The sequence below is a fragment of the Arachis ipaensis genome, chromosome B09 (genome assembly GCF_000816755.2).
Source record: "Arachis ipaensis cultivar K30076 chromosome B09, Araip1.1, whole genome shotgun sequence".
Lineage (NCBI taxonomy): Eukaryota > Viridiplantae > Streptophyta > Magnoliopsida > Fabales > Fabaceae > Arachis > Arachis ipaensis.
Genome location: NC_029793.2, coordinates 29,517,831 through 29,529,598, shown reverse-complemented (window position 1 = coordinate 29,529,598; position 11,768 = coordinate 29,517,831). Strand labels below are relative to the sequence as shown.

At 36.8% G+C, this 11,768-nt stretch overlaps 1 protein-coding gene across 1 annotated transcript; it reads right to left on the bottom strand.

The window, feature by feature from the left end:
* On the bottom strand, positions 764–3,226 carry LOC107615365 (probable cinnamyl alcohol dehydrogenase 1). Its single transcript, XM_021111830.1, has 5 exons — positions 3,076–3,226; positions 1,691–1,769; positions 1,361–1,591; positions 996–1,270; positions 764–906 (listed from the first exon to the last, which is right to left on the bottom strand). The coding sequence occupies exons 1-5, from the start codon at positions 3,224–3,226 to the stop codon at positions 764–766; spliced, it is 879 nt and encodes a 292-aa protein (XP_020967489.1).

Sequence of the window (11,768 nt, the reverse complement as noted above, 5' to 3'; positions counted from 1 at the left end):
TACCTCTGACTTTTATGACAGAAGCATCTCTATACCTGCCATTAGAGCTAATAATTTTGACCTTAACCCTCAGTTAGTCTCTCTTCTGCAACAGAACTGTAAATTCCATGGACTTCCAATGAAAAATCCACATCAGTTTTTAGCTGAGTTCTTACAGATCTCTGATACTATAAAGACTGATGGAGTTAATCCTGAAGTCTACAACCTGATGCTCACTACAAGGTTTTTGTTTATTTGTGGCAGTTTTTTTTATTTGTGGAGGTTTATAACCTCTACCACATGGTTTGTGGGAAAGTGCCACGAGGTCTTTTGTGGGGATTTTTAAAAACCTCCACAATCTATTCAGTGGGAGTTTTATATTGAACTTTTGTGACAGTTTTAAATAACTTTTGTGGCAGTTTAAAACCTCCACAAATTGACTTTTCATTTTAACACAAATTAACTATTTTGTGAGATTTTCAAACCTCCACAAATCTTGTAGTTATTTCTTTTTAATTTCAAATCATTCATTAATCTCATCTCATTTATATATTCTTAATTAAAAATTTATTTTTTACTATCAAAATTAAAAAACTAAATCTTTATAATAAAATTCCTCAATATAAGACAATTCTAAATATAAAAAAATTCTCAACGTCAATAGTTCCAACCATAATTGTATAAAACATAATTGTATATGGTATTATTCTACATAACTATTACTATTTTTCTTTAAAAAGTAAAATAAAACAACTTCAATATTTCAATATCATCTAAATTCTAATTACATAAAAATCTCACCAACCCCAACTGTGACTAAGATACCAAATGTTTTCAGAAGTGCCATGTAAGGATCATAAGGATGATCACTAGTTATTGTGTCAATTATAAAGTCTAATGTCTTTGTTAATCCCTGCATGTAGCAATATTTGTAAACATTCAATTTTGACAAAAGAAATAAATAAGAAACAGAGGATGCTTTTTTAATTTGCTATGCTTACTTTCATTTGGTTTTCGATCAGATGAAATCACAAAGTTATCTGCACCAAGTAAATTGAGGGCCTCATCATTCTTTGATATGCTGGTGCTGAAAACTGTTACATTCAGACCAAAAGCCTTTCCAAATTTAACAGCCATCTGACCAAATCCACCAAGGCCAATCACTCCTAGAGATTTTTCCGGCTGCTCATTCATCTTGTAACGAATCATTGGCGAATAAACAGTGATTCCGGAACACAACAAAGGTGCTGCTGAAGCCAATGGATAACTTTTTGGTATCTTGAAATAATACCTACACATATACAACAAAAAAATGTAACATCAAATTCAGTTTACTCTAACCTTTTTAACTCAAAATATATAAACTATAGTAGCCAATTACCTTTTATGGACTACTATGAAATTGGAGTATCCTCCCTTTGTGATTGTACCATCAAAATCAATCCCATTAAAGGTAAAAACTGCTCCCTTACTGCACTGATGTTCTAGTCCATCATCGCAATACTCGCAGTTGCGGCATGAGTTGACATAAGTCCCCACTCCAACATGATCACCCACATTGAAGCGTTTGACATTGGAACCAACATTGCTCACAATGCCTGCAATCTCATGTCTAACAAAAAAAAAGCAGATTACAGATACATACATTATCTTAATTCAGTTTGCAAGTTTCTGAGAATTAGAGAAAAATTATTAAAGGCAACATACGTACCCTGGCACAACAGGGTACTTGTAGTCACCAAGTTTATTCCTTGTCCAAGTGATATTAGCGATTAATATATGTTTATATGCTATAAAGAAAGTTGATTAATTACCTGCGATTGAATTTGTATGGTGAGAGATGTCCAGATGCATCTCTTGTAGCCCAACCAAGGCAATCTTCTGAACTCATTGTTTTCTTCTGTTTCACCATAAACGCAATTACTTTTCAATTTTCATGAAGCTTCCTACAAATGGATTTATAAGGCAAGTAATAAGTAGTTAATAAGAACCAACCTGGTTAATAAGTTTTCTTTGTTCTCTTAGCATTCACAAATTTTTTATGAGGCAAATTCATCAACGGTGTTTATATAGCACAGGATTAAGAAGCTTAATAGTACCAAAGCAAATACCTCATGATGACTAAAGTGCTACCTCATATATCTATGTACAGACATAGTTCTAATGGTCTGCAGTGGCAAGAGAGGTAATTAACTAATGATTAACATATATACACACTAGCTTTTTTTATTAATGCCAATTACTAATAGTTAATTATAATTATTTCTATGCTCTTGTTCAGTGAACCATACAAACCATTTGATATCTAGAACCACTATATCTTTGGCTTCCCTTTTCTGCATTGCAAATCTCAAGGCCTACCTTGTAACCACCATCAAACTTTGCTCGAAATACATCTGACTTGACTAAACAAACTCGATGAGTATAGAATCTTTTTCCTGTAGATCAATTAGTTTAAGGTTTGTACTTTTAGATCCAAGAAGCTCCAACAGCAATTCTAATCCTGCAAGATATAGCTGCAAGTTGATTGGAAATACTTCAAAGCACTACTAGGTGAAAAAATTATTAAAATGAGCAGATAAAAGCTTATTGTACCATTGTTGTCAATGAAGATAGTTCTACTTATGAAATTATAGAGATAGAACTATAGAAGTTATACTTATGAACATAAACAATTTTATTATCATCAAAGAACAATACCAGTAAATTAAATACAAGTCAATATATGATACTACGGAGTAAAGGAAAGAAGGACATACTTGAGCTTTGAAACTTCCATCCTAAAGTTTGTGAAAACCACCAGCCTTAATAAGGTCTGCCAATAATGTCCTATCACACAATTTATATTTGATAAGTTCATAAAGAACAATATAGTAACATAAAATTTTGACAAAGTTAAGAATAATAAACCCAATTTCACCTCATTATCCACAAGGCTATATAGAGCAAAAGCTGCATGGTGCTAGATAGACGCATTCTGTGAGCCAAAAAGATCAATTAGAGACTCAATACCTCCATGATAAGCAATACCAGCTTGATTAGAGACTCAATACCTCCATGCATTTAAATTTAGAGGCAAATTGTTTGAGCACTTACATCCACCAATATAACTACCCATGAGAGCAGCAGTTATTTTCCAGTTATCAGAGCTGAGAGATCGCATAGGCACTATTAGAAACGCTACTAGAGTACCAACAATTGTAGCCACTTCCATCCACCACATTAATTTCTTAAACTTGAAACTCATTAGTTAATTATTACATTACAACATTAGTGATGCATAAGCGTTAAACATGAAAATTATGTAACTATTGACCATAATTCACCACCAGGCAAGGACAAAATTTTAGGAAATATCAAATATGTACCACAATTTTAGGATCCTCACTGTAGCTCTCATAACACCGACCCCATCTTGGATCTCTACAAACCTATAAATAGTGTTCCAGAAGTAATTAGTTAAGTTATCAAAGGAAGAAATGTGAACATATTACGCCTAACAAGAATTTTTCCTACACAAATTTATCATTAGACTCTTGAAATACATGGAGAAAAGACATAAGGATTCCTCGTCGCTCTGACTTCGAGAGCGGTTGCAGCTCCAATCTTTTGGGCAAGGTCAGGATCTCTGTTAGTCAAAGATTATTAGAACAGAACAAGTGGTGGATGAACTAAATAAAGCATATAAGAAACCTAATACATCAATAAAACACCATTAAGATTACAAACGCAATGATATTGACTTGTAAAACAAAGTATATTTCAGGCTAAATTAATTGATATCATAAGCAAATTTGTTATAGTACCATCATTGCACAAGAATGATAGTTTGCCCACTGTGGCAACAAGATCCTTGAACCAGGTAAATAATAATAATAATAATGTAAGCCTGTAACCATAGAGCATTAGAGTATGGATAATGAGATCGATGTTCCTCCGTTCTTTCTCTGCCCAATCTCGCTTGAAATCATGAAGGATCCCGTAACCGTCTCCACCGGCATCACTTACGACAGAGAGAGCATCGAGACATGGCTTTTCTCCGGCAAGAACAAGACCTTCTCCGTAACGAAGCAACAACTCTCTTCTTCTGATTTCTTCGATCTAACTCCAAACCACACTCTTCGCCGATTGATTCAGTAATGGTGTACCATCAACGCTTCCCACGGCATCGAAAGGATTCCCACATCTAAACCACTTGTTAACAAAAACAAGATCTCAAAGCTCCTCAAAGATGAGGACATTGACCTAGAAGCTTGATGCGGCAACGACGAGGACATGAATGACAACAGCGGTGAGCTGACTCTCCCTCTGATCTTAGACGCCACGGCGACTTGACGGCGACAATGGGCGAAGAGATGAATGTGGTGGTGGCAGCAAATAGATATAGGGTTTAAGATCCCTCTTTTTTCTCTTTTAACTTTTTTTTGGACAAATTTTTGTTTAGAGTGAAATTTGTTTCAGTTTAATTAGAGTAGGTTAGAGTCTGGCTGAGTCTGGCTATTTGTTTGGGTAATTGGGCTTAAGAATTTAAACTAGACAATTAGTATTAATTAATGGGGGTTTTATATTTTGCCATAAATAAAATAAGTTGTGGAGGTTTTTTAAAACTTCCACAAAAAAAATCCCATAAATAAGTATAAATCTTGTAGTGCATCAATGTTCATTTGTAAATATTCTATTTTTTATTTCAGTTAATGCTTTTCTAGCTAAATTCTTTCCTCCTCAAAGGATGAATAAAATTAGAGTGGAAGTTCAAACCTTCAAACAAAGAGAAGGTGAATCCCTCTATGAAGCTTGAAAAAGATACAAGCAATTGATCAGGAGATGTCCTCCTGACATGCTCTCAGAATGGTCTATCATAGGCGTGTTCTATGATGGCCTGTCTGAGATATCCAAGATTTCATTTGATAGCTCTGCAGGTGGATCCCTCCACTTGAAGAAAACACCTGCAGAAGTAAGAGAATTCATTGAGATGGTTGCCAACAACCAGTTCATGTACACTTCTGAAAGAAACCCTGTTAACCATGGAATCTCTCAGAAGAAAGGAGTTCATGAAGTTGAAACTCTGAAAGCCATCTTGGCTCAGAATAAGATATTGACTCAGCAAGTCAATATGATTTCCCAGCATCTGACTGGGATGCAAACTGCAGCTGGTAGTGCTCAGGAAGCTTCTCTTGAAGAAGAAGCTTATGATCCTGATCAACCCACCATGGAGGAGGTGAATTACATGGGAGAACCCTATGAAAATACCTACAATCCTTCATAGAGGAACCATCCTAACCTCTCATGGAAGGATCAACAGAAACCTCAGTAAGGTTTCAACAATAATCAAGGTGGTAGGAACCAGAATAGGTTCAATAACAGACCACCATTCCCATCTTCTCAAGGGAATATGCAGACCTTTAAGCAGAGCCCCTCTGACTTAGTGACTCTGGTTTTCAGCCTCTCTAAGACCACTCATAGTTTCATTAATGAAACAAGGTCCTCCATTAGAAACTTGGAGGTGCAAGTTGGTCAACTAAGCAAGAGGATCCCTGAGATTCCTCCTGAAACTCTTTCCAATAATACTGAGGTTAATCCTAGAGAAGAGTGCAAGGCCATAACCATGGAAGACATGGCCGAATCAGAGGAGAATGGGAAGGTGTTGAACACCAGTGAAGAAGCCTTTACTGGGCATTCAACGCCCACAATGGCACCATGCCTGGTGCTGAACGCCAGTGAGGAACCCCTCACTAGGTGTTCAACACCCATCCTGGCAGCAGAGCTGGCGTTGAACGCCAGCCAGGGAGCACTGGCTGGGCGTTGAACGCTAGTGAGGAACCCCTCACTGGGCATTCAACGCCCAACCAGGTAGGCTTTCTGGCGTTGAACGCTAGTGAGGAACCCCTCACTGGGCGTTCAACTCCTAACCATGCAGCCATTCTGGCACTAAACGCCAATGAAGAACCCCTCACTGGGCGTTCAACGCCCACTAACCCAGGGAAGCTGGCGTTGAACGCCAGCTAGGACATCCCTGTTGGGCGTTCAATGCCCAGAATGCTAAAGGGACTGGCATCAGTCAGGGTGGACAGCAAGGGCGTTCAATGCCCCATAAGCTAATAGAGCTGGCATTGAACGCCAGTCAAAGCACACCCTTTGAGTGCCTAAATCCCACTCAAGAACCCTCTAGCCCAGAACCAAAGAAATCCATAAAGATCATTGAGGTTCCTTTGCATGCACTTCTGCAGTACATGAGTTCTGATGACTACTCATCCTCTGATGAGGATGAAGACACTAGGGAAGAGCAAGTTGCTCGGTACTTAGGAGCTCTTGTGAAGCTGAATGCCAAGTTATTTGGTACAAAACCTCTAGAGGAAGAACCTCCACTGCTTACCAAAGAACTCCATGCTTTGGTTCAGCAAGAGCTACGTCAGAAGCTTCCAGATCCTGGACGCTTTCTGATTCCTTGCACCATAGGCACCATGACCTTTGAAAAAGCTCTGTGTGACCTAGGGTCAAGCATTAACCTCATGCTACACTCTGTAATGGAGAAACTAGGCATCATTGAGGTAAAATCTGCAAACATCTCATTAGAGATGGTAGACAAGACTATGAAGAAGCCATATGGCTTAACGGAGGATGTCTTAGTTAAAGGTAAAAGCCACTACATCCCTGCAAACTTCATTGTCTTGGATATTGGAGAGGATGAGGATGACTGTGTCATCCTTGGGAGACCTTTCTTAGCTAATGCAAAGCCATAATTAATGTAGCTAAGGAAGAAATGATTTTCCAATTAGGAGAGGACTATATCTTATTCAAGATGTCCAATCCCAATTTTTTCTCTGATAAAAAAGAGAACTGTGCAACACCTAGTGTTCCAACCCTCTTTTTCTATGTAGAACTTTACAGAGCCCCCAGACATCAATCATAAGTTTGGTGTTGGGCATCCCTCAACAAGCTCTAAGCACAAAGGTATTAAAAAGAAAGTACCTAAAGGCTGGAGGGACAAGAAAGTCCCAACTGAAGGCTTCTCACCTGGCATGAGAGTTGTCTTCACTAAGAAGCCAGCCTTACCACATACAGTGAGTCGTGTCCTGTCTCTAGAGCATGTGGAGCTCACTCATGAGAGGACAGGAAGAAAGTTCACTATAAGGGATGAAAATCTGATCCCTTACTCACCTCCTTAAGGAGCTAATCGTCAAGCTAATGATGATAAAAGAGCGCTTGTTAGAAGGCAACCCAACCTTAATTAATTATTTATTTCCTTTTATTTTGTTTTATTTTTCTTTTAGGGTCATGTTCATATGCAGTTAGAACAGAGACAGAATTTTACAGAAGTGAAAACAGAACACTCTAGATGGAGTGTTGAAGTTGAACGCCAGCCAGGGAGCAGTCCCTGGGCATTCAAATGCTAGTGCAAGAGAGCAGGGAATCTGGAATTCCTAACATCTCAGGACCTGTAGGTCCCACAGAAACTCCACCTACCCCACCTTCTTCTACCCTACTTTGCTCGAGGGCGAGCAAAACTCTTAAGTTTGGTATTGCAAAGGCTTTGCTTTTTGACTTCTACCACTCTTAAGTATGGAAGAAGAGGATGGAGCAAACTAGAAAGCATGCACATGAGCCTGTGCAGCCGCCTCAACAAAGACAAAGGAGTGACATTGAAGAGATCAAGCACTAGATTGGATCCTCAAGGAGGAGCACTAGCCACCATTATTCAGGTGTATTCGTTCTCTTTTATCTCCTTTCCTTTATTATTTTTCTATTTTTTTGTTATGTTTTGTCTGTTTTATTGTTCTAGTTGCATGATCATTTGCATTGATGTCTTAAAAGTTGTAAAATGTTCCATATATCTCTCACCATGCTTAAAATAAAGTTTTTATTTGAAAAGTATTGAGAGATGCATGAATTTCAAGTTTAAAATAAGAATGGTTTAATTATGTTGATGTGGTATCATTTGCTTTTGTTTTCTGAATGTATGATTAAACAGTGCATATTTGAAGTTGAAATTTTAGAATGTTGGCTCTTAAAAGAATAAGGAAAAAGGAAAAATATTATTGATAATCTGAAAAATCTAAAAATTGATTCTTGAAGCAAGAAAAAGCAGTAAACAGAAAAAGAAAAAAGCATGTTTCAAAAGAAAAAATTATTATGCATGCAAAAAAAGAAAGAAAAAATGGCAAAAAGAAAAAAACAAAAAGCAGAAAATCCATTACTGTCCAAAAATGCAGGAAAAGGAGGGCAGATTAAAAAAGCCAGTAACCCTTTAAACCAAAAGGCAAGGGAAAAAGGACCCAACACTTTGAGCATCAGTGGATAAGAGGGCCCAAAGGAAATAAAAGCCTAGCCTAAGCGGCTAAACCAAGTTGTCCCTAACCATGTGCTTGTGGCGTGAAGGTGTCAAGTGAAAAGCTTGAGACTGAGCAATTAAAGTCATGGTCCAAAGCAAAAGAGTGTGCTTAAGAACTCTGGACACCTCTATCTGGGAACTCTAGCAAAGCTGAGTCACAATCTGAAAAGGTTCACCTAGTTAAAGTATTTGTGGCATTATTGTATCCGGTGGTAATACTGAAAAACAAGGTACTTAGAGTCACGACCAAGACTCTGAAAGATGTGTTCAAGAATCAAAATAAGCTTAACTAAGAGTGTCAATAATATCATCTGGATTCTAAGTTCCTAAGGATGCCAACATCTCTGAGTTTCAATGGATAGTGAGATGCCAAAACTATTCAGAAGCAAAAAGCTACTAAGTCCCGCTCATCTGATTGTAACTAAGTTTCATTTGAAACTTAGAAATTTATTGTATCTTTATTTTATTTTTATCCTATTGTGTTTTTAGTTGCTTCGGGACAAGCAACGGTTTAAGTTTGGTGTTGTGATAAGCGGATATTTTATACGCTTTTTGGCATCACTTTCATATAGTTTTTAGTGTGTTTTATTTAGTTTTTATTGAGTTTTTATAGGTTTTAGTATTAAAATCATATTTTTGGATTCTACTATGAGTTTTTGTATTTTTGTACAATTTTAAGTATTTTCTGACTGAAATTGAGGAGCTGGAGCAGGAGTCTGATTCAGAGACAGAGAAAGCACTGCAGATGATATCCAGATCTGACCTACCTACATTTGGAAGAGCTTTTCTAGAGCTATAAAAGTCCAAATGGAGCGCTCTCAATGGCTATGGAAAGCTGACTTCAAGAGCTTTCCAGAAATATATAATAGTCCATACTTTACTTCGGATTAGAAGACCCAAAACTGGTGTCCAACGCCAGCTACTTACCCCCCTTCCAGGCGTCCAGCGCCCAAAGAGCAGAGACCAATGTACAAATGCCCAAAGAGGACCCCCTAGCTGGCATTCCATGTCCAAGAGACCTCATAGCACATGGATCTTATCAAAGCTTAGCCCAAACACTCACCAAGTGGGCTCCAGAAGTGAATTTTAGCACTAAAAAGAGTGTTCTACCCTTACTAGTCATTAATTTAGTATTTAAGGGATTATGTTTATGTAATTCACACCTTTTTTGGAGATACTTTTCATATCTCATTCAGCATACACGTTTTACTTGTATTTTACTTTCAGTATGAGTTTCTAAACCTTCTAGGTTGAGGGGAGGAGCCCTGCTGAGTCCTATGAATTAATAAAAGTATTACTATTTTCTCTTCGATAGTGTTTAATTAATTCTAAGATGTATATCCGATCTTCATTATGATTAATAGGATGATCTAATAAATTAGCTCTGTTCATCACATTAAGACGAATGTGCCTAACAAACACCCGCGTCTACTTGGGTTCAGAATGCGTTTTTCATCAGACAAGGATGAACCAACAGCTATGTTTATACATCTCTCAGACGGCTAATCCACGACTTCGTTGGGGACTTCTTGAGACATCAGTTCAGCCAATTTCTGAGGAGATTAGGATCTCTGTGGTAGAGGCTAAAACCCAAGGTGCATCATTCTCTGATTCGGAAGATCTAACCTTATCTGTGGCGTTTTGAGTAGGATTATTAGGGAGAATGAACTGTAAGAGCTTCACCCTCAATCAGAATGGATCCGCACTAAACCTAGGGTTCAGATCTGGAGGAGTATTGGCAGCTGCTCAAACCAGTGTCAATCACATACAGCCTGCCATTGAAAAAATCACTCACAAGCAAAGAGAGCAGTAATACCAGAGTTAATTCAGAAAGACAAAGCAACTCTAATCCTCAACTCTATCTCTATTACTAATTTTAATATATACAATATATTCCTTTCATGAATTGCCCTTTCATCAATCCAACAACCTTTTGATCTGCCTGACTAAGACCTACAAGATAACTATAGCTTGCTTCAAGCCACAATCCTCGTGGGATCGACCCTGACTCACTCAGGTATTACTTGGACGACCCAATGAACTTGCTGGTACTGTTGTACGGAAGTGTGGAAATTTGTACGCACCACTTGCTATTTTGAGATGTCATAATCTCTTACTGAAGAAACCTCAACCATTTAGCCAGGATAGAATGGATGAACGATGGAAATGGTTCAAGGTAATTTATCTTACTAATGTTATTAAATCTAATATGCTTGGTGTGCTTTAGGATTGAGTTAATTGATCTTTTTTTGGATTTTAGAATTGCCTAGGAGCTTTAGATGGTACCCATATCAAAGTCAATGTCCTTGATGCTGATAAGCCTAGATATCGAAACAGAAAAGGTGACATAACAACCAATGTGCTTGGAGTGGTTGCTCCCAATATGCAATTCATCTATGTATTAGCGGGTTGGGAGGGTTCAGCTGCGGATTCTAGGGTATTGCAAGATGCACTATTTCACAATGGCTTTAGTGTTCCCCAAGGTATTTTATTGAGACTTTAGTATGTTATCAAAGTAACCATTTGATCTTTCATTAATTTTGTCCAATTTTATATGTTACACTAGGTCATTACTACTTATGTGATGCTGGATACATGAATTGTGAAGGATTTTTGGCACCTTATAAAAGACAAAAATATCATTTGAGTGAGTTCAATCCACATAATCAACCTAGTACAGCCCAAAAACTTTTTAATATGAAACACTCACAAGCTAGAAATGTCATTGAAAGGGCATTTGGAGTATTGAAAGCAAGATGGAGAATTTTAAGGAAAATGTCATTTTATCCTATTAAAACTCAAGGAATAGTTATAATTGCATGTTGCCTTTTGCATAATCACATTAGAAGAGTGATGGTTGTGGATCCTATTGATGAGATAGTAGATCAAAATATGCTTGGAGTAGATGGAGGGATCAACTTGCACAAGAAATATGGAACCAATGGAGGAGAAGATATCATACACGATAATTGTGTTTATTTTTCTATGTATGAGGTTGTCTATTGTAACATTGATTTTATTTTTATTGATGTGTTTGCGTTCTTGTACAAGAGTTGTGCATGTATGTCTGCTAGTAAATATTAACTTTTGAGACTTCTTTGTAACTTTAATTTGGATAATAGTAAAGCTTTTTAATACATATGTGGTTAGAATCGTTGAGATTTGTTTTACATAAGTTCAATTATGTTAATTTTAATTAAATATATTTAATATTAGGGGCATTTTAGTAAATTTAAAAATTTAGAGTCAATAATAATTTAACTAAAGATATTTGTTATTAGGGATATTTTAGTAAATTTAAAAAAAATTATAATCAATAATAATTTTAATTAAAGATATCTGATATTAGGAATATTTTAGTAAATTTAAAAAAATTTAGAATCAATAATAATTTTGACTAAAGATATTTGATATTAGAGATATTTTAGTAAATTTTAAAAAATTTAGAATCATATTAGGG